Source organism: Chrysochloris asiatica, unplaced genomic scaffold, assembly GCF_000296735.1.
Source record: "Chrysochloris asiatica unplaced genomic scaffold, ChrAsi1.0 scaffold00001, whole genome shotgun sequence".
NCBI classification, from domain to species: domain Eukaryota; kingdom Metazoa; phylum Chordata; class Mammalia; order Afrosoricida; family Chrysochloridae; genus Chrysochloris; species Chrysochloris asiatica.
In genome coordinates, this window is record NW_006408519.1 from 49,591,786 (window position 1) to 49,614,208 (window position 22,423).

The window sequence follows — 22,423 nt, forward strand, 5'->3', positions numbered from 1 at the left end:
CTGGTCTCCCGGTTTCATTAGCTACCACCCGAAGCTGCTGAGCACAGGCCCACAACGCTGTAAGTGCTTGGTAAACAGTACCTGGGAGGTACCGAGCAGGGTCAGCCCATCACACTTAACAACAACAACTACACATAGCAGCAACAAGGTGCCAGAGGACAGTAGGAAAAAACACTGGCTCAAGAGCTGACTGAACCTGCAGTAAAACACTAGTCCTACCGCCAAGAGGCTGTGTGGTTTTCAGAAACCATGTAACCTCTCTGAATCCCAGAGTTCTCACTTCTAAAATGGGAACTCTCCCGCTGTGCAGCCTTGTTGGGAAGGTTCTAAGAGACAGCTGAGCACATGGTGTGTTGATGGGCATGTTGGACACAAAGAATGACTGCTCTCTGCTGTCACCGTCTGTCACCGTGTGGGAATGGCTAGACACTGGCCACAGCCTGTGGTCCTAATTAATCATCATTACATCTTAGGGAAGTGTCTCAGGTTCAGCGCTCACCAAGTCCACAGTGGCTATTCTGAAGGGTACTCAGCATGCTCACGGGGAGATGGTGGACAGACAGAGAAAGGCATGACCCTGTCCCCTGTAAATGGGTATGACCACGATGCAGGGGCACAGGACTGGGAGCCCAGGAGAGCCAGAGACCTTGCATGCGGTGCATCCTAGAGGCAGAGAGCACCGCTCAGCAGCCCTGCAGACAGGCAGATGAGGACGGCCCACCTGCTGGAACTGGCCCTCGGAGACGCCGTCTCGGTAGAAGATGATGCGGGTGGGCTTGAAGCGCGTGGACTTGTAGAACTGAATGAGCAGTTCACGCACCATGGCAGCCAGGTCCTGGATGATCTCCTGACGGTGCTGCTGGACCCGCACCGTGGCGCAGTAACGGTTGGGGTGGGCGTCCATGCTGCCCACGACCTGGGGGGCGGGGAAAGGAAAGGAGGGGCTGGTACAGGGTACCTGGACGAAGGGGGTGCTCTGCACCATTCTCCTCTATGTGTGTGACTAGCAGCTGTCAGCACATTCCAAGGCGAAGGAAACCTTGGCCAGATCTAGGGGGCCAAGCAGACCCTCCCTGGGCTCAGCTTCGGCTGGGGGGTGGTGGTTACCAAGGCTCACAAAGAAGCTGGCTACACCTTCTCCAGCTTGTCTGTTGCTGTGGGGCTGGGGTTTTCGGTTTTTATTTTTTAAGGCTAATTGCTTTCCCAAGATAGTCACTGAATGTCAGCACTTTGCCCCCCCCCCCCCCCCCCCACATCAAATATACAGCAACTGTAGGCATGGCAGCTAACAGCTCCCCCTGGTCCCCGGAGGAGGTGGACACCTGGCTGCCACACAGCTAGTGCAGACCCCGCAGGATCTTGGCAGCCCCAGCCCCAGGAGGGCAGTCAGGTGATGTTAACGTGCCACCTTCCAGGTAAGTGGACAGAAGCCAGGTGTAAGCACACCCAAGCAGCACTGTGAAGAGGCGTGAAACCTTCCCGCGGTGACCACAAAGTCTGAAGCCAGTTTGAACACTTTTACAAAAAGTTATCAGGAACAGCAACAGCCGTCTCTAGGCGACTGAACAGGGCGTATAAACAGGAAGATGGTGCTCCATAAGCCTCGATTACTGTAAATTTAGCAGCTTTTTAGAAGAAAATGAAATATATTGCAACGAATGTTACAAAACAAAACGTGTGTAAATTATGAACCCACACCACAAGAAAAGACATTGTGTCTGTGCATGGCAAGTAGAAGTGGTAGACAAAGGATAAACCATCATTCCAGCAGACACTCCGGCAGCCACAGGGACCACCTGAGCTGCAGGTGAGGCCCAGGCCGGGCAAGAACTGTCTCAGGGAGGGCTTGGTGTGGGGTCGCAGCTTTGGGCAGTGCCAGCACACAACCCCACAGCTTCTTAGGACACCCCCATCTCTTCCCACTGGACCCTACTGCCTGCCAGCTCCACTGCCCCTACTTTGCCCACCCCCTGAAATCACCGGCCTTCCCATCCGCAGCTCAAAGGGGACGGACACACTCACAGCGGCAATTGAAGGCTTCTTCCCATCCCCGGCAGGTGGGTGGGTGACGTCAGCCCCCAGGAAGATGACTGGCTGCTGGAACACAGGGGGCCTATGGAGGGAAGCTGGGTGTCAGGGCGGTGCTTGGGGCACAGTGACGTCCCACAGCACAGCCTGGACTTTGCAAGCATATGCAAAGTCCGTTATTATAAAGGAGTGTTGGTGGCACAGTGGCTTAAGTACTGGGTTGCTACCATAACGTTGGCAGTTTGGGATGCTTCTATTCTGTCCAATGTAGTCGCTGAGTCAGGATCAATTCAAAAGCAGTAGCATTAATTTGGTTTCTAATAAGGCTATTCTAAGATTTACAGCCTTGGAAACCCTATCCTGGTGTGGCACTGTGGGTTAATGCGCTTGACTGCAACGTCGGTTTGAACCACAAAGTTAGGTGGTTCAAGCTCCCCAGCTGCTTCTTGGAAACCCTATACAGGGTGGCTCTGAGTCGGAACCAACTCGATGGCACTTAACAAGATTCTAAGTCATGGTGCAGCGCTGTAGGATCAGCACTGGACTGCAAACCACAAGGTCGGCAGCTCAAACCCTATACAGGGTCACTACGAGCTGGAACCGGCTGGATGGCACTTAAGATCCATCACCGTGTAAGTTCCTGGCTGGTATAATTGGCTCATGAGCTCGACTACTCACTAAGAGGTTGGGGGTTCGAGTCTATACCAAGGTGCCGCAGAGAAAAGGCCTGGTAATCCACTTCCAACAGCCCAGTCACTGAAAAGCTACAGGGGTGCTGGGCCTGGGAGTCCACGGCCCCACAACTGGTGTATGAAGTGTGTTGTGTCTGGGCTCCTTAATGATGTACACAGGAGGAGGGAGGGGTGGGGTGGGCTGGGGTGGTCAGGATTCTCTACCTACTGCTTTTAAAAAAAGATGTTTTCTTTTAAACTGTGGTAAAAACATACACAACACACAGCAACTCAACGATTTCTGCCTGTTATATGCCTTCCACATTTGCATACGTTTAAACTTTCCCCAAGTAAAAATTCACAGAAAAAAGTAGCCCCGGCTTGAAGCTCTCGAGACCAAGGTCTTCTCCCAAGGCTGCCGTTCTGCACATCAAGGAACACGGAGCAGCACAGCCCTGGTCTCTGGTGTGTGTATGTACACACACTCATACACACAACCACACACACTCACACAGATACACTCATATACACACACACGCCCCACAGTGGCCATCAAAAATGTCTCCCGGGGTATTACTGCTCCAATCTCATGTCTTTCCTGGTCTTCTAAGTGCCTCCCAGGGGTCCCTGCCCTGAAGAGGACAGTCACCAGCCACAGAGAGTCAGCCTGCAGTTCAACAGTTGCCCTTTCCCCTCAGAGAAACAGGAGAAGTCCCACCCTCGGAGCTGTTCTGGGCAGATGTGCTTCCAGAGGGCCTGGTACACATCAGGACACTGGCCTGCAGATGCCGTCCCCACCACGATGGTGTGCCCCTGGTTGTAAGCAGGAGGCACCCCGTCTCTGCGGCTGGGCCTCGTGAGCCACACCGGAGGGCCAGGCTGAATGCTCAGACTTGGGGGACACCGGAGGTTCCTGCTGGACGCCCCAGGAGTTTCTGTATTGGGAGTTCAGATCTGCCATCCTGTAACTTCTCATGTCGAGTTCCAGAGAGCCCTGGTAGCACAGCGGCGTAAGCACTGGGCTTCTAACTAAAGCTTCAGTAGTTCGAACCCATCAGCCCCTCCACAGGAGGAAGACGAGGCAATTCTCGCCTGTCCTACAAGGTCAATTTGAGTCAGAGTCACTGTAAAGGTGTGGGGGTGGGGGAGTAGTGTGGTGGGCCCCAGTCCTGCTCTTTGGTGCTCAGGAAATGTGAACCTTCTACTACGTGACAGACTGGGATTCTCACAGAAGACAACTGAAGCCACCAACACTCAGGGGGGCGGGGGGGCATGGAAAAAGACAGCCGGGGCAGGATTCCGGCAACGGAATGTCTGGTATCTAAGAGGCTGGTGCCAGGGACAAGGCAGGTGGAGGATCTGACTCCAGGACAGCCCACTGCTGGAGGAATTCTCCGCAAACTCTCTCGTGAGCTCCTTACCACTGATGGCTGGAGACCCAAGCTGAGGGGGACTGGCCAGTGGAGGGGCCGGTCATACTGAGCGCTCTGCTCTAGGGGCGCACCCCCGGAAGGGGACTGAAACGGCCATACCTGTGAGAACCGGAGCTCCACGGGTCTCACAAGTTTTCCACCTTTGACAGTCTTACACTGTTCCATGGCTCCATTTAGTGAAAAGCATATGAGCATCACTGACAGCTTTAAGCCTAAAGCAAGTTCCTGGTTTCACTGCAACAATGTTTCCAACTTGGACCTGAGTCACCTGCAAACAGAGCCTGACTGCGCTAGGTTCCGCCACTGGGGTGTCCTCCTAAATGCACAGCCAGGGCCCTGGGTCCCCCATCTCTACCTGGCACCCCCCACCTACAGGTCAGAGGGGAGCCTGGGTCCCCATCTCCACCTGGTTTCCCCCCCCCCCCCATCTACCACTGCAGGTTAGAGGGGCCTCACCTGCCCTGGGGGAGCAGGATGTTATTGACGCCGCCCAGCTTGACATTGATCTTCAGGCACAGGTTGGACAGCGTCTGTGGCGTGGTCCTCTGCACGTTCTTCATCTGCACACACTGCGTGGCCATGCCCAGCACCGTGTCTCCCACCCGCTTCACTTCAGCTGCCGGGACAGAAGGCATGCCCACTCAGCTCTCTCTCCACATGGGGTATCCACAACAGTGCGGTGGGCCACTGGGGGGTGTCCCACCCGGCCTGGGTTACCCCGCACCACCTTTCCCTTCCCCTTGCCCTGGGTGGCCAGCTCATGGGGCCTGGGGGGCTCGACGGTCCCTGCTGGTAATGATGCAGGCCCCCCTTGCTTCACTGTGCTTCGCAGACAGTGAGTACCATTTTGACAAACAAAGTCTGTGACAAGCTGGTGTGGAACACGTCTACTGGCACCATTTCTCTAACAGGTCGTGAACACTTGGCAGTTCTGTGTTCCCTTTTGGTCATTTGCCCAAGTTTCAAACATTCTCCTCATGCACACCTCAGGACTTCTGGAGTGGTGCTGAAGGACAAGCATTGGATGGCCAACCACAGGCCGGCGGTTCAAACCTACCAGCTGCTCCTTGGAGACCTTATACAAGGTCACTAAGAATCGGAACCAACTCAATAGCACTTTACAGCATCAACAACATCATAAACCAGAAGCAGAGTGGGAAGGTGGGAAGTTTTACATTCCCTGAGAAACCCCAAAACACATGCGCGCCACTTTAGTGTGGTATTTGCCGTATCACAGGGGTGTTTCAAAGGTCTGCCTGCACTTGCAGGCAGAGCTCGCAGCGGCGAGCAAACGTGTGAGCAGTTCAAAAGACAACGGCCCAGTTCTCTTCAAGTCGTTGCCACATACAGAGTGGGCGTTAGAGCTGCCTGGGACCTCGTTCTCGGCTCTCGGGCTCTTCCATGAAGCAACTGGCAGGCCCCACCCCTGGCTCTCTGCGGACAGGTGGACAGGATGGAAACATTGACAGCATGTGTTCTAGTTCTGGGTGTGGGACTTGGGGGGCTGATGCCCAGCTTGCATGTACCATGCTGGCTTTCCCCTAGGGCCCTAGCTGCACCCCTGCACTGGGAGCACTGGGCTCCCCACATATTTACCAGGGTCTGGACAGCAGGCCCTCCTGAACTGTGTGTCTCCCTGCTGCCCTGGGACTTCCTGAAAGGAGGGGCTCTCCCCTATCCATCTATGTACCCTCCAAGGCCTGGGCGAGCACCACATAGTCCAATAGGCATAGAGGGACTTCCAGAGAATTTGAGGTGGGCAAAGAAATGACAAGAGAGGCCCTCACCACGCACCTTGGTGCATGGGACAGGCAGTTTTCTGTCCAGGCAGCACTCGGGTCCAGTGTCAAGGTGACCTACTACTCATGCACTAAGTCTGCGGCACTGTTAGGAAGCACGGCCCAGACAAGGCACCACTCGACAATGACACCAAGTGGGCACCCTCAGAGACCACGCCCCCTGTCAGAAGCAATGCCTCTCGCCTACCGTAGACAGGGGTCTTGCCTGGCAGGATGACCACCACCAACTGCAGGCCAGCATAGGTGTTCTTCAGGTGTCGGAACATGGGCTCCACGCTGTCTGCACCCTGGGCATACTTGCAGAAGCAGGGCTGGCCCTGGATGGGCATGCCAGCATCCCTCGAGATCTTTCTGAGCTGCTCTGTGAAGGACCTGCCAGAGAAGGACCATTCCAGCAAAGCACAAAGCCTCAGAGGCCTTGCTCCCCTCAGGGAAGGGCACCCAAATCCACAACCCACCGCTGTCAAGTTGGTTCTGACTCACAACGATCTGAGTGCTTTAACCATAGTGCCACCAGAGCACCAGAGAAAAGCACAGTACTAACCAAACCAGAACATCGTGTATCGAGGCCACAAGCTTTCAGAACTGCAGCCATTCATGAGGTGAAATGTGCTAACCTGATCTGTGGTAAGGTGGAGAAGCTCTGGAGCTGCTCTGTATAAGGTTGGCCTGCTAATCCCAAAGTTGACAGTTCAAACCCACCAGCCGCTCCGAGGGAGAAAGATAAGACTCAATGGCAGTAGGTCTGGCTTGGCTTGGCCTAAACCAACCCAGTGGCACCACACAAGAACGGTTTGGCAGTCTGTTTCTATGGAGACGACAGCCAAGCCAACTCTAAGGGGTGGTTCTAATGTGTGACCCCCGAGCTGTCATGAGTTGAAATCGACTCGACAGCCACAGGCGTGTCGTTTCATTGTCACCATCGTTGATACCTGGAAACCACGAGAAGACACAACGCTTTGGCCTGACTTCACAGTGGCAGCCGCAGCGTGCCGTGGGCGGGAGGAGACGCTGTCCTTTTCAAGCAATACCCTGAGCAGCTGTCCCCCTCAGGAGCACCTGACTGGCCAGGGGCCCTTGAGATGAAGCTGTCTCCATGCTCTGCATGCCAGGTATTTTCAGAGAGACTAAATTACAAGCCACATGCCCGTTTGGGTATTTTTCCAGTGAGCGTGGGGTGTGGATCTGGATGACATCATCGCAGTAGAAAACCACAGTCTGAGTAGCAGACAGCTGGGCCAACTGGCCTTTTGAAGTTACAGGGCGAGAGGAGAGGCAGAGCAATAGCTTCTATTTTAAGCTTGAAAATAAAAACAGCGTGGTCTACTACAGCAAGGTACAGAAGCTCAAAGGAAACCTAGCCAGTTAGCGGTCCACTATGCGCATATTAGTGTGCTTAAGGATCTGCATAGTAACTGGCCTCAGGGACACTGTGCTCCCAGCTCAAACAGAAGAAGAGAGCCAAGGACAGAACTGGGGGTGGGGAAACTACTCGATCTGGTCCCCAAGGCCTCCCTGGGCCCCTGGCCATAAAGGCCAGAGCATCTATACTGCTGTGTGGAAGAGATACCTCAGATTCTGCTGGGCCGGGCTGATCTAGACCATGCTCTACTGGGTACCCCTCACAGTCTGCCCCCTCCACTGGCTCCCCATCTGCCCCCACCCCAAAGATAGGCTGCAGCAGCGAAGTCGCTCCCCCTTGAGAAATGCTTGAAATAAACAACATCAGCGAGAACGCTGTCTTTAAGGTGCTATTTTGAAGGGTCCCGCTCCTGAGTCAGGCAGCAGCTCAGTGTATCTGATGCGTCCTTCTTTGGCTATACCGGCCCATGACCCAGCTCCTGGGAAGCCCCATCACTCCCTCGGTGAGGATGCACTTCTGTGTCCCTGAGACTCCTAGGGGTGTGCAAGTGGCTGATGTCCAAGGAGAGGGGGACCCAAATCTCTCTCTAGGTCTCCCCTCATACTCAGCGCTTTTCACCTGCCACCCCCGACATCCCGCCTGCATGAGTAAGAATACACAGCCCAGTCTCTCTGTTTTATCGTCTCTTCCACACTCTGTCTCCGTTTCCTCCTCCTCTTTAATTGACAGAAATATGAAGCTAAACTGTTTCAAAAATAATTGCATTTCAGCGAACCCAGTTTTCTTTATGGCTGTACCACTCTGAAGAGTGTTCCTCAGAAATAAACAAAGAGGAGCCTTTTTGTTTTTGTACATTGTTGTCTTTGTTGTGGGCTGCCGCTGAGTTGGCCCACCCAGGCCAGCTAATTCTCCACAGGAGTCCCCACGGAGGGCCCGAGAGATAAAAGCAGTGTTTTCACTGCAGGGCGCAGCTCACATAAGGAACCATGGTGGTACCAGGGGCTAAGCACTGGTGTGGTGAGCCCCTCCACGGAGAAGGAGGCGACTATTTGCCCCGTAAAGATTCAAAGCCTTGGAAACCTTAAGGAGCACTAGGATTCGGTCCCAGGTCGCTGTGAGTAGGAATCCACTCCATGTGGTGGAGGGAGTGAGTGATCCACATTTTCCAGAAAGGAAGCCGAGGTTCCCCAATGCCCCCGGCACTCACTTCAGGTGGACTTCCGTGCACTGGCGCTGGGGGGCGAAGCACGCAATGGCCCACACCTTGATCTCGATGCCCGTGTGAAACTGCTTGTTCCTCATGTCCCAGACACCCTGGACAGGGGTGGCAATCGCTTTGTTCTGCAGGTGGCAAGAGGTTTTGAGTGAGAACACATGGGAAGACACACCTCCTTCTCTGACCTTGACTTTGTCACCGTCCTTATCACGGACGCTGTCCCCTTGACCAGACGGTGGCTCCCCAGGGCAGGAAGGAAAACTGTGTGTCGCCCCTGGCACCACTGGTAGGTACCCACAGATAATCTGGGTGTGGGGTGTGGGAACTGGATGGGGGTGGGGTGGGTGAATGGAAACCGAATGGATGGGGGGGTGGATGGGTAGAAAGAGGGGAAGGTGGGTGGGAGGAAGGAGGATGGGTGAGGATGAGTAGACAGACAAACATATGGAGAGGGGACGGACAGATGGACGGTACAAAATAAAAAGAACGAGATGATTCTATACCAGCAGATTATCAGTCATAAAAGCGAAAAGCCTTTTAACTGTGAAGACAGCGTTCATTTTATCTGTTGAAAAGACGACGAATATCCTGAAGAAGCCAGTCTTTGATGAGGACCTCTGAGTTTTAGGGGCTATGAATAATGTATGGGGGGCACCCCCTCTTGGACTCAGCCACCCCAGTGAAAGCTCAGCAGCATGCATGGCACGTACCCTGCCCCCATAGAGGATGGAGGGCGGCTGGAGGACCCGTCCCGTCACATCGGTCATCTCGTCCTTGACCATGATTCCAAATTCACGAACATAAGGATCTGTGTTAAAACTTGCACTTCGCATCTTGGAGAGAGCGAGCGAGCGAGAGAAAAGGCATGGGGTCAGATATGGTCTTGTTCTTTCCCATATCAGATGGCTTCCTGGCTGAGGGCACCTCATGGGCACCCCATGCGGACCCTAGGCCCCGGCACTCACTCACCAGTTTGCTGATCTCTTCCTGGCGATCGGGCGCCGACCGGGCAGTGGCTCTGATCATAGTTGAGGTCTGATTGTCGGTGAGTTTCTTTATGCACCTCTGTCCTGCCACTATGTTACAGACCTGCACAGGGAGTGGACACGGGAATGCTGTGCAGGGACTGTCGTGGTGCTTCCTCCCTAACCCACCAGGACCCCTCCTGATCTCAGCAGGAGAGCCCCTTCTCCGAACAAAGCCCCGCAGCACAGCTGAGCACAGTGGGGGTTGCAGCGCAGGGCACCCATGCACCTACACCTCAGTGTGGAGGCTCTGCCGTCTGCCCAGGCCCCAGCGGTCCTGCCCATGCACACAGGTGTGGCCTCACCTCCAGGGGAAGGTAGGTGTGTTTCTGCTCCTGTCCGACTTGTAAACACGGGAGGTGGGGGTAACGCAGCACCAGCTTGTGCCTGTCCTTGAAGTACTGGGCCACTGTGCACTCCACGGTCTGCCCGCTCTCCTGCTGCAGCGGAAACCTAGGGCCAGAGGAGCTCAGCTGAGGGCAGTCCAGGGCACACAGGTGTGCGTCACTGGGTGGTGACCGGATGCACACGTCCCAAGCCCTGCCTACTGCATTGTCTGGAATCGCTTTTTTTTTTCTAGCTCATATAGGCAGGGGTTTATTCTACGCAATATATGTTTTGAAATGTCTCTGGGATCAGTAGTCAGTTACATGCAAGTTCAGTAATACACTGGTCTTAGTCTCATTAACGTGCCTTCAAAAAAAAAAAGGCCCAGTTGAAACTGATTTCCGAGAGGGATCTGGGTTACTTAAAGAAAGCATAAAGGTCAGCTCAGAAAGTCATGTTGCTGTTAAGTGCTACTGAGTCAGTTCTGACTCATAGTGACCCTATATAGGGTTTCCAAGGAGCAGCTGATGAATTTGAATTGTCAATCTTGTGGTTCAAACCAATGGTCTGGAAGCTCTTGGGGTGCCTCAATCCTTCTGACTCTGGAGTTGGGGATGAAAATATCTACATGCACAAGACAGACAAGACCTACACTGTGCCTGTAGTATCCACCACACGGAAAAGGCTCAGGGCTGACCACCAGTCCAGCCTGCTCGGAGATCCTGAGGAGCCAAGTGCCCCACCCACAGGAAGTGCCTGCTACAGCTGGGTGGGCAGGGGAGGGAAGGTTCCTTGGGCTATCTGTACAGCAGAGCCTGGAGCAGGGGTGGCAAGAAGGGGGCTCTACACCCGAGTGGAGGGCCTGCCTAGAGAAGAGCTACTACACCTCGGCTTCTGCGGTCTCTGGTCAGACAGCTCGGCCCGCTGGGGGATGGACAATGAGACAAGGACCCAGGCCACTCATTCTGGCTAGGTAAGGCCCTGGCCATCTTGGTCTCCCAGGCTAGGCACTGCCCACTGCATGGTCTGTGGCCAATGGGTTCAGGATATGCCATGTAGGGCTGAGTCCACCCCCTCCCTAAAGCAAACACACACATGCCCACGGCAGACTCTTGGCCAGGCAGTCCTGCATGGATGTGGAGACTGGGCCGCGTGCATGGCTGGGGAAGGGTGGACCGGCCACCACCCACCTGAGGCCTGGTCAACAAAAAGGGTTTGCAGTCCTGTAAACCCAGGAAGAATGAACAGGGACTCAAACCCATAGAGGTGGCATATTTCAGGATGTGAGTCTCTCAGGTGCCTTTTCAGAACCTACTGCTGTACATTAAGGTTGTGTGTGTGGAGGTGTGGGGGTGTCCTTCCTGAGCCTTATGGGACAGTGAGGGCCAGGGCCAGTCTGGAAGGAGCGCTTTACGTTTGGTGGCTGGCTGGCCGCCGGGTCACATTGCAGACGCGGTATTTCCTCTTCATCTGCCCACAGTGCGTTATCTCCACCTTTAGACCTGAGGACAGACAGGACCACATCAGTGCCATCCCAGTCAGGAGTCTGTACACAGAGAAACTGAGTCTGGGGGCTACGGACCCTCCTCTCAAGAGGGCAGACATAGGGTCGTCCCGGGCCAGAGCCATTGAGTTGCTTCCGGTCTGGGCACAGACATCGCTCTAGGATGGAAGAGACGGCTCACGCTCAGCCCAGAGCAGGTGTCTGTGCCTCCTTTGGGGTTGTTACTATTAACCACTGGGACTTCGGTGGTCTTAGCCCTCAGGGCCAGAGCAGGGTAGAGTGGCCAGGTGAGCAGCTAGCCCTGGGACCCTATCTACTCGATGGATGTGCATGCCTGCCATACGTCATGAGGAGTGGGTGCTATGAACCAAGACTCATGTCACATGGAGAACACAGCACCACAGCCATGCTGCAGAGCGCCCACAGCTCACCATTCCCCGGCCCTTGCACTGCGCAAGAGGACATATTTACCTAGGACGCTCTGTGAAAACCCACAGTGACCCGACCAGATTGAGTAGAAGCATGCCACAGCTGGTTCTCACACAGAGCCACTGGGTGGGTCTGAAGCAACCATCTTTTGGTTAGCACATAAATGCTTAGTCACTGGGGGCTGCTGAGTCAGTTCGGACTTAAACAGAGTAGAATGACCTGGGGTTTCCGAATCCATCATCTTCACGAGAGCAGGAAGCCTCATCTCTCTCCCTTGAGCACAAACAACGGACCCTCTGGCTATCAGCTGAGCACTTAACCACTGCGTCACTAGGGATACTTCACATCAATTTGGCCACCCATTTCTTTGTGTGCTTTCCAAAGGATCAGAATTGAATTGTTTATAAGCTTGAAGTCACCTGGTCTTGGAACCCAGCATCCTGAGAGCTGAGTACTTACTTTTATGGAAATCAAAGGGGGATTCTGTTTGCCTGACATTTGGAGATTTCCCCACTCTCAGCCCATGTACCCTGGCAGGTAGTGACTTACCTTTGATTTCTTTGGTAAACTTTACCCTTTGGGAATCTGTCAGAGGTTTCTGTTGTTCTTCAATACTTTTAAAATCCAAAACTTCACAAACAAACTCGATTACTGGCTGTGCCTTATAAAACGCTGTTGCCGAGACTGCAGGCAGGAGGAGAAAACACGGAGAGAGAATGAGGTGGGTTGGGTTTTCTGAGGAGCTCTGGGAAGGTGGTGGTCCAGAGACTCAGGGGCGCAGGCCTGCTGTCCCACCCGTAAGTCCACCCTAGGGGGCTCAGAGGTAGAAAACACAGTGAGGACACCTTGGGTGGCCGGTCCCACAGGGCTAGAACGGAGCCTGGGGACGGCCTGGCTGCCCAACAGCTCCTCCAGTCAGTGGCAACACCAGGTTGCTCTTGGACAGAGAATCCATTTTAAAAAGCATACAAAATGCAACTTGGTCAAGGGCACTGTAAGTTTTAGGTTTTCCCAAACTGTTTTACTTTTTAAATCGACTCTTTTTTCTATCTAGAGATTCCAGAAACTTACCATTACCTTCTAGGTGTGTTTGTTTCGTTTCTAATAACTTATTTGTGCTGTTGTTGAGTTTATACACAACAGAACATACACATACCGATTCCATACATCCCACTAACACGATTCAGTGCCATCGATTCCACTGGAGTTGTGCACATATTCTCACCCTCCTTTTCCAACTCGGTACTCCCCCCAAGAACACAAACTCACTGCCTCCTGACGCTGCCCACCCAATCTTCCAAGTGGCTGCTGTCAATCTGATCGCATATTGTTGGTGTTAAATGCGGTCGCGTCGATTCCGACCCATAGCCACCCTACAGGGTTTCCAAGGAGCAGCTGGTGAGCTTGAACTGCTGCCTTTGCAGTTCAAATGGCTTTGCGGTCTGGGGCATTAACCCACAGCACCACACCAGGACTCTTGATCGCATATGGACAGATCTTAAAAGAGCACAAGGCTTAACGAACGTACACTTTATGAGGTAAGTGAAACTACTGTTTGGGTTTAAGAAGACTTCAGGGACACGATTTCAGGGCAATAGTTTAGGGGCTCATCCATCCTCCAAGGCTCTAGAAAGTTTGGATCAAATAATCCGCTCTGTGATCAGGATTCTTCTCTAGCCCCTTTGATAAAAATATTCAATTACGGTGGCTGGACACCATCCAATTCGTTTGTTCTCAAGGCAAAGGAGGCCTTTGCTCATGCAGGTGATTATTTTTAATAAAAGTATTTTTTATTGTTTTTAATAACAGCGTACGCTTCAGTCCATTAACACCTTCCCAGCCCATCTCACTGCTGGGACTAGGCTTAGCTCACCATCAATATTCAGCATCATTTTCCAAAGTGAAGGCCGGACGGACTGATGGAAGCCAAACCAGACCTCTCGGCCCCCACCAAGAGGGTTCGAGCAGCCCTCAGACGCAGTGAAGAAGGAGCGGCCCACGGGGGTGTACCTGGAAGGAGAGACCACCTTGTGTGAACACAAACACTTCTGGAAACACAGGCTGACGGGACTGTTATTCAGCACTCAGGATCCTTCACTGCTCACTGCTCGGGCACTGCACTGGGCCGGGTGCACAGCGGCCGAGCAGGACACAGTGTGGGAGGCAGCAGCCCAGGCCTCACCGCATCACTGCATGGACAGAGACAGGGCCGCCCGCGTGTGACACCGCTTCGGGGAGGAGTCACATGAGCGCCATCTGGCCACCATTTTAGCATGGCCATTGCCACAGCACTAGAGCCATACCCCTCCCATTCAGGGGACCACTCGCTGGATGACTCCCCAGAATATGTGCTGTCGATCCACGTCTCTCCACCTGTGGTTCTGTCCCCAGTGGGGAAGGGGATGCTCATGAGGCAGGATTAGTGTAGGGTGCATCCTCAGGCAATTGATTGGGAGATATCGAAGATATTAAACAAGCTAGACATCAGAGCAGCCGAGCCATGTGAGGATCACCCAGAGTGACTGAGGGCGTGGGCCCCGTCCCCTAGAGGTGCCACCCTAAACTGGACTTCCAGCCTTCTGAAGTGGGAGAGAAGAAATCTGTGCTTGTTAATGTGGTCTACTTGTGGTGTCTCTGCTATAGGAGCACTGGGGGACTGAGCTAGTCCCCGTGTGGGGTCCCTGTCACAGCCGGAGTAGATGTTGTCATGTACCATCTACGACACCATACACGTGGTATTTCTGGTCCTCTTTGCTCTCACCTCATGGATGGCAGGTGCCTCATGACCACATCCAGGGCCTGGATCGTCTCGAAGGGGACGCTGGGCAGCCGCCCCGAAAGTGCATCGTGTAACGCCTGTAGGCTCACGCAGGACACCCACTTGATGGACACTTTGAAGATGCGGTCTTTGCCTTCCCCTGGCAGTGTGACCTCTAGCTCCACCTGTAGGGCCCAAGCACACTCAGTCAGTGCCGTGCCATCTGGTGGGCCAACGCTGGCTGTGGTAAGCTTCCAGAATATTCTTGGATTTGGGAAATCAGTTCAGTCATTTTAAACACTCACATGTGCGTGCACACACACACATACACACAGCAGAGGGGCTGAGAGCAGGAGGTGGGCCGACACCCGTGGCCTCTGTGGGAGACAGGGCAGGCTCCGGGAGCAGGATGTGTTAGGGCTGCAGCTGGCTGCAAGTGGAGGAGGGGTGTTACTCATTCTTCAGCTCTCAGGAAGCTGTAGCAGGCTTGTCACAGGGGTGCACATAATCTGGGTCCCTAAAAGCCTACAAGCTAGTTTGGCAGTGCATAAATCACCAACAAAACGCCTTCTCTGAACGTGATAAAACAAACAGCAAAGCATGAAGTCAGAACTGTCGGCTCCAGACAGAACGCATTCCACAATCCTTCCACCTTTTCTGCATCATTAACATTTTTCACACTGACTTGCTGCTCCAAATCACAATCCTGGAAATGGAGAGTGTGGGGCTGGGACGCTCAGTCCTTCTGGCTGCTCTCAGGGCCTCCTGGCCCAGCCCTGGGGGTAGGAGCACAGTAGGCCCTTCAACATCACTCAGAATCTCCTGGGGAGAGATTCCAGGTCTGAGCCAGACACGCAGCACATCTGTCACAGTGGGGTTCAACAGTCCCTGACGGCCCCCATGTCCAGTAGAGCCTGCTGTGATGAGGGAAGTATCCTCCTCTGTGCAGTCCACAACAGTGACCACTGACCACATGGGGGTGGTCATCACAGCCAACAATTAACTGACTGCTTGGTTAAAATGGGCAGACCCCAGAGGCTAGTGGCTAGGGCACTGGACTGGAACCAGCTATAAAGTGGCCCACGGAGTCACAGCGTTGGCTCCTAGCTTCAGCCCTGCCTGCAACTCTCTTGTTCCATATTATGCCCAGAACCAACCTGGCATGATCGCTTCCCTCCACGAGGTGAAGCCTAGCAGCGAAAGCATTATTCAGCAAATGCTAAGTGTGCCCAACGTAGGCCACACTTAGCCAACTCAGGTGGTAGCTTTCGTCTAAAAAAGCCTGTTCCATGTCTGCGGAGAGAAACCCACTGCTGTTGAGGGGTTTCTGACTCATTCTGACCACACAGGGCACAGCAGAGCTGCTGCTGGGTTTGAAATGCTGACCTCTCAGTTCTCGGTGGAACGCTCAGCCACTGTCTCCAAGGCTCCTTTTGTGACAGTACTTGGCCATGTTTACTGCAAGTCTATCTGCATAGTCACGGAACATATACAAGGGGGCTTCAAAAGCTGGTGAAGCCCTCAAGTGTGGACTCGATTCTTGCTTGAGTGCCCTCAAGTCCCAGCAGCAAGGGGGCTGCTTCTAGACACATGTCACACATGAAAGACTTACAGTCCAGCCCAGGCCCACACAGTCACCAAGCCTGGACAGTCTGCACCCCTGCCGTGACCCAGCCTTCCTGGTGTCACACGGAAGGGTGTCCTACCATATGCTTGGCACCTCCAGCCTCTGAAGCCCCACCCAGGCACGCCCAACACACGCCCGCATGGCCTTCAAGCCCAAGGTCAGACGTGAACGGCTGCTCTTGGGACATCCATGCATTCTTTCCTTCATTCCACAACCCTGTGGTCCACTCCGACTCTGAGCATCTCCTCGTCCAAGTCTCCTGCCCAGACATGACTCCCAGGGAGCCCGGTTTCCTCTTTTGTCTGCTACACCTTGTCTGAACCTCTCAAGGTGGCGAGCAGATGGCGATGCAGTAATTGGTACACCTGTGCCCCCGGGGGGGGGGGGGACGACGACACATTTTGTGGTGGCGCCTGGGATCCCACTCACAGCAGCACCTAGAGCAGTGGGAAAGGGCAGAGGGTCCACTCTTATAGGGAAGGGAATAAGCTGTGGTGTGTTCATAGGGCAGCGAAAAGGGGGGAAATTCCCCCAAATGGGCAGATTCCAAATAGCTAATGGGGAGCAAAAGCAGTTGGCCATGGGAGGAGGCGGCAGTGTGATTCCTTTCAGAGTCCACACACGGGCAGAAGGGAACCAGTCCCTCTGAGTCAGGGAGTGCAAACAAGGGCCAGCAGAGACCAATGGGAGGAACCGCAGAGACCAGTGGGGGTGGTTGGAGGGAATTTCTTGGCCTGTTTCATTACTATTTTATTTTTCAAATTTGATTTGTAATCATTTAATTATTGGTATTTACTACTGTTTTTTACACTTCCTTTTTGTTGTTGTTGGTGAGAATATATATAGCAAAACATAGATCAACTCAACCGTATCCACAGGGTATCCACAGGCACGACTAAGTGATAGAGTTCTTCAGGTTGCATGCCCACGCTGTGCCCACGCTCTGCTCACGGGCACCCCTGAGCTGTCCTCACCCCCGCCCCACCCCCTGGACTTCCGATCTAATCTTTCTCAAGTCACTGTTGTTACTTTCATGTCATGTAAATACTCATTGATCTTTTTTTAAAAGGCCAGAAAGTTCAAGGCAAACATTCCTTGCTGGTGAAGATAAATAAATGTTTGGTTTTAACAAGACTTTGGGGGGAGATATTTGGTTTAAGTTAAAGTTTAAAGATGATCTCAAGGCAACAGTTTCAAGGGTTAATCCACCCTCCATGGCTTCCGAAAGGCTGGAGTCCATGAGAATATTTTTCTTCTTTATATATCTTCTGCTTATTGTACTTCATAATAAAAATTTAAATAAGTCACTTAAAAGGAAGAATAACTGAAGGCTAACATTAAATGGTGTGGCACTGTCGGATAAGCACTGGACTACCAGCCATAAGGTCGGTAGTTCAAATCCCACCAGCAGCTCCTTAGACACCCTATACAGGTCACTGTGAGTCGGCAGCAGCTGGATGGCACTTAACAACAACGTTTACCAGAGCGAGTAAAGGATGCATTTGAATTATGCTGTTGGTGAAGCACACAGAACACACGATGGACTGCCAGAAGAACGAAACAAATCTGTCTTGGAAGAAGTGCAGCCAGAATGTTCCTTGAAACTCTGTCTCATGTATGTTAGACATTTCATCAGGAGGGACTATTCCCCGGGGAAGGACACCGAGCTTGGTAACGTAGAGAGCCAGCCCAAAAGAGGAAGACTCTTACCAAGACGGAACGACATAGAGCCCAAACAGCAATGACCGTGAGGACAGCACCGGGCCGAGCAGAGCTTTTCTCTGTTGTACACGGAGTCGCTGTGAGTTAGGAACCAAATCAGCGGTTCCCAGCGACACCAATAACAACATTGAATTTAGCCCTAACAATGTGACAAGTATCTGGGTGCAGAGAACATTAATGCACTACACTGCTGACCTAAAGGTTGGAGGTTCAAGCCTACCCAGAGACTCCCCAGAAGAAAGGCTTGGGAATCTACTTCCAAAAGCAGCTACCAATGGAAACCTGATGGAGCACAGCTCTACTCTGACACACCGGTGGAAACCGACTTGACTGCAGCTGGTACTGGTGTGTGGTGGTAACATGGCAGGTAGTGTTTGATCCACCCAGTAAACCTCTTCTCCTGCCCCCCCCCCCCCCCCAACCTTTAGTCAGGGAAGCTGAGGTCCGCCGGAGAGTCACAGATGCCGAAGATCACGAGGCAATCTGCAGAAAAGGAGAGGAAGCCTCGTGTGACCATAGCCAGCTGCTCCTGATGGGTACGGGCGCTGGGGGGGCTTGAATGTGGACGATGGGAGGGAGGACAGTTTGTTCTGATGACAGGAACGTGCAGCCGGGAGGGCAAGGCTGCTGGTTGCGGCTGTTCCATTTGTCCTCAATGGTGCCGAAAGGCACAGCATGGGGTGGGGGAAGTGGGAGAGGGGCCAGCAGGTGTCCATTCCTGAGGCACATGGAAGCCTCTAGGCTGTGAAGAGACAGCTGAGGAGTGTAGTCTTCCAGACGGGCCAAAGACACATAGCCAAGCCCCCTTGCCTTTGCAAACGGTCAGGGTGAGCAGAGCTGGAAACAGGTCAAGAAGAGGCTGGCTGGGATGTCCCACATCAGGGGGCCAAGCAGGGACCCTCGCCTACTTTAGAGCACAGAGGAGCTGCGTGCAGCCGGGACAGAGAGCAGTGAGAAGCAGCTATGCTTAAATGGCCCTAGAACAGAATGAGGAGCCCTGGTCGTGCAGTGGTTAAGTGCTCAGCTGCTAACCAAAAGGTCAATGGTTCAAAGCTACCAGATGCCCTATGGGACAAAGATGTGGCAGTCTGAGTCTGCAGCCCCCATAGGGCCAGCTCTACTCTGTCCTGCGGGGTTGCTGAATTGGACCTGACTCAAGGGCAGTGGGGTTTGTGTAGGACGTGCAGGGTCCAGGGACAGGCCGTCACTGTCATCTCTTGCTGGGGAGGGAGGGCAGGCTGACAAGCGGCAGGAGGAACTAGCGCCAAGGATAGCAGCTGTTGAGCCTCATTCCATAGGAGTGAGGGTCTAGTTTCCAGTGTGCCCAGGGAGCTGGGTGTGTGAAGACCTCAGGCTCTGCCCAGCAAGCCCTCCCGCCTCCGAGTGACCTCGGCACAAAAATCACAGGAACTCAGTCACCCAAGGGGTGGCAAGTCAGACCCCCAGACACAGGCTGAGCAGACCCATCTCCATGAGCCACCTCGGAAGCAGACTGGGGGGCTTCCGGCAGTCCACTGCCTCGCTGGGCTTCCCTTCTCTGTTCCCTACCTGCCTGTCAAACGTCTCTGAAGGACTCGCGGCTGCTAACACACCACAGAGATGTGCACAGATCAGATCCCATGGGGGAGCCCAAGGCCCTAGAGGGAACTGAGTCTTTTTAGACCATCATTAAAAGACAAAACCAAAATTCTGAGAAGGCCTACAGAGAACTTGCAGATTCTTTATCCCCACTCCCCAACATCTACCTGCATGAGCACAGCTGACCCATCCCTGCTGAGACTCAGGAGGTTTAAGGGGCCAATTACGTAGCCGACTTAGGTTTGCAGTTAGATTACAGGCTGTTTGCCGTTTGAAGCTGGGGAGGATGATTTCTGAGCTCGGTCTTTGCCCTTCCTGCACTTACAAACAAGCCCCAGTAATCTCCTGGCAGGGTGTATGTGCTCAAAGGTGGCGCGGGCAGTGACGGCTTCCAGACCTGTGTCTGCACAAACTCGTCTGCAGGGCGTTAGCGCTCCAAAGCTTCACCCCCCCTGCTTCTCGCCTGGAGGCTATGCTGTGAGCGCTCACATGTGTCTTAACGCAAAGCTGGATGGCTCTGAGCTGTTCTGAACTGCTCGCTCTGGACTTAGATAAGCCAGCATTCTATTTCTGAAAGTCACTTCTTTTTGAAAAACTTGTTAAAGACCACCGCAGTAAGAGTGAACACCAAGAACAAGGCCAAGTAATGCCTTAATACGATCACTCCTCCAGGGCTGGTCAACTATTACCATGATCGTTTCTGAGAAAAAAAGGGCTACCAGAATGCTCCTTAGAAGCCAGGATGGCGAGACTTGGTCTCTCATACTTCAGACATGTTATCAGGAGGGACCAGTCCCTGTGGAAGGACATCATGCTTGGTAAAGTGGAAGGGTCAGTGAAAAAGAGGAAGAGTCCGACGAGATGGATTGGCACAGAGGCAGCAGCAATGGGCTCAAGTGTAGTAATGATTGTGAGGTGGGCTCAGGACAGGACAGGATTTCATCCTGCTGTGCATGGGGTTGCTAACTGACTTGACGGCACCAAATAACAATACCAAAGGGCTACCACAGAATGCTGGTTTTGTTGGAATGGCGTCTGTCTCTCTCACACACACATACACACACACCCCTGTGTCTACACGCACCCTTTGCTGCAGGACAGTACCATTCTGCAGCTTTACCCTTTGGTTCCAGTCTGGTGGCTGTGCTTGTCACTGTGTGCAGTGCGCGCACACATGTTCTAAACGCAACGTCGGATGGCTCTGGATCTTCTAAACTGCTCGTCTTGGGCTTGGACAAGCCAGCCCTCTATTCTTAAAAACCACAACCCAGGGAAAGGTGGATTTCCTGGACTTCCGTGCCAGGCACAGAGCCAATCAGTGGCTCCTCCCTTCTAGATGTGACACGAGGACTAATGCCTGGATTTTGCTCCCTGGCATGTCGTTCTCATGGACTCACCTTATCCCTCCCGATCGGAAGGGGCATTGCTGTGTACAGATTCTTTCTTCCATCAAACACTGGCTTCCGATCCCCGAAGATCTGCGTTTTAAAGTGCTGAACCATATGTTCCACTATTTCCCTGAAACAAACAATTCAGGCAACAAGTTAGTAGGATCACGGACACCGCATGTGAGGCTGACACTTTTTCTGACATTTTCTTCAGCAGTGTTATGCAGGATAAGCGCTGTACTGCTAACCACAAGGTTGGCAGTCCAAGCCCACCAGCCATTCCTCGGAAACCCTACACAGGGTCGCTATGAGTCAGTACTGACTCAAAGGCAGTTACCCACAATGTGGCATTTTAGTGCCATGACTAGCAAACATCTTCCGCGTCAAACAGGAAAAAGCAATGTGTCGCTGTTTGTAGTGATGGGAAATTGGCAAGGGTTATGAATGGTCACAGTTCTTCCCAGGCGCACAAACTGCCTTCAGGACCAGAACACAGCTCCCTCGAGCCCATCTGCCCCTTGGCTAAGCCTGCTGGGGAGGAGCTCTGCCTTGAAAAAAATTCCTCCTTCATTAATTTCTAGTTACACAGCTTTGGCACAGATACATTTTCACCATCCGTTTCAACTACTGATCAGTGAAAAGTCTGCTGAGACCATTCGGCATCTCAGATCCTGCCTCCAAAGTCAAGGTCATCTCAAACCTGTGCACCCTCAGAAGCACAGGGAGGAGGAAACAGCCCGACTCCCTCTGTTGGAATCCAGGGGTCAGGAGCACAGTTCTGAGGGTGGCTGTCTTCTCACCACCTTTGAGACACACTGAGCGGCCATAAAGCTTAGAAATACGGGCCTGTTTTATCCAGTAATAAACCACACACAATCTGGCCACCTATGCTTCCAGACTGGGGGTGGAACAGTGCAGATCCACCTCAGGGTCAAGAACAGTCCCACAGGATTCCCCAGTACGACACCCCATTGTTTTCTGAACCCTTTCTTACCTACTGATAGATGGGTGGCTCCGTGGTATTTGTCTGTTATAGATTACAGTAAATGTTCCCACACCCAGGAGCCCTGTTGGCTCTGCAGGATAGGGAGGCGCTGGACTGCATGCCAAAAGGTTAGCAGTTCAAACCCACCTGCGGCTCTGTGGGAGACCGATGAGGCTTTCTGATCCCATAGACACTGACAGCTTCGGAAACCACACACAGACAGGGTGGCTATGTGTCAGAATCGACTCAATGGAAGTTGGTTTTGGTTTGGGGTCCTTACGCCTATCTCATGAGCACATTCACAAGAATTTCTTTGTGATGAATCCTTAGGACGGTTGAGTTCAGTAAAAATGCAGTGCTTTTGTTTTAAAAGACACCAAACCACCTTCTAAATCTGTACAGCTGAGGCTCCCACGGGCACCCCAGTCACACAGTTAGTGAGTGGCAGGCAGCAAACTGATGTTGTCTTTCCTTCTGTGCAATGGAACCCTGGTGGTTCTGTGGTTAAAGCAAGACTGCTAACCGAAGGGTTGGTGGTTGGAACCTATCAGCCGCTCTGTGGGAGAAAGA

The 22,423-nt window shown here is 53.1% G+C and overlaps 1 protein-coding gene across 2 annotated transcripts in view; it reads right to left on the reverse strand.

Annotated features, from left to right (window-relative positions):
• Positions 1-22,423, reverse strand: part of AGO2 (argonaute RISC catalytic component 2) — a 36,609-nt gene that overhangs the window by 5,738 nt on the left and 8,448 nt on the right. The window contains exons 2-14 of one of the 2 annotated variants that reach the window (XM_006830725.1): positions 20,878-20,998; positions 14,557-14,756; positions 13,669-13,805; positions 12,345-12,479; positions 11,277-11,364; positions 9,841-9,988; positions 9,480-9,599; positions 9,221-9,343; positions 8,502-8,635; positions 6,119-6,303; positions 4,589-4,748; positions 2,023-2,113; positions 722-916 (exon numbers count right to left, since the gene is read on the reverse strand). In XM_006830725.1, coding sequence (XP_006830788.1) covers positions 722-916; positions 2,023-2,113; positions 4,589-4,748; positions 6,119-6,303; positions 8,502-8,635; positions 9,221-9,343; positions 9,480-9,599; positions 9,841-9,988; positions 11,277-11,364; positions 12,345-12,479; positions 13,669-13,805; positions 14,557-14,756; positions 20,878-20,998 — 1,837 coding nt within the window. The remainder of the gene's footprint in view (positions 1-721; positions 917-2,022; positions 2,114-4,588; positions 4,749-6,118; positions 6,304-8,501; positions 8,636-9,220; positions 9,344-9,479; positions 9,600-9,840; positions 9,989-11,276; positions 11,365-12,344; positions 12,480-13,668; positions 13,806-14,556; positions 14,757-20,877; positions 20,999-22,423) is intronic. The other variant, XM_006830726.1, reaches the window with a different exon arrangement.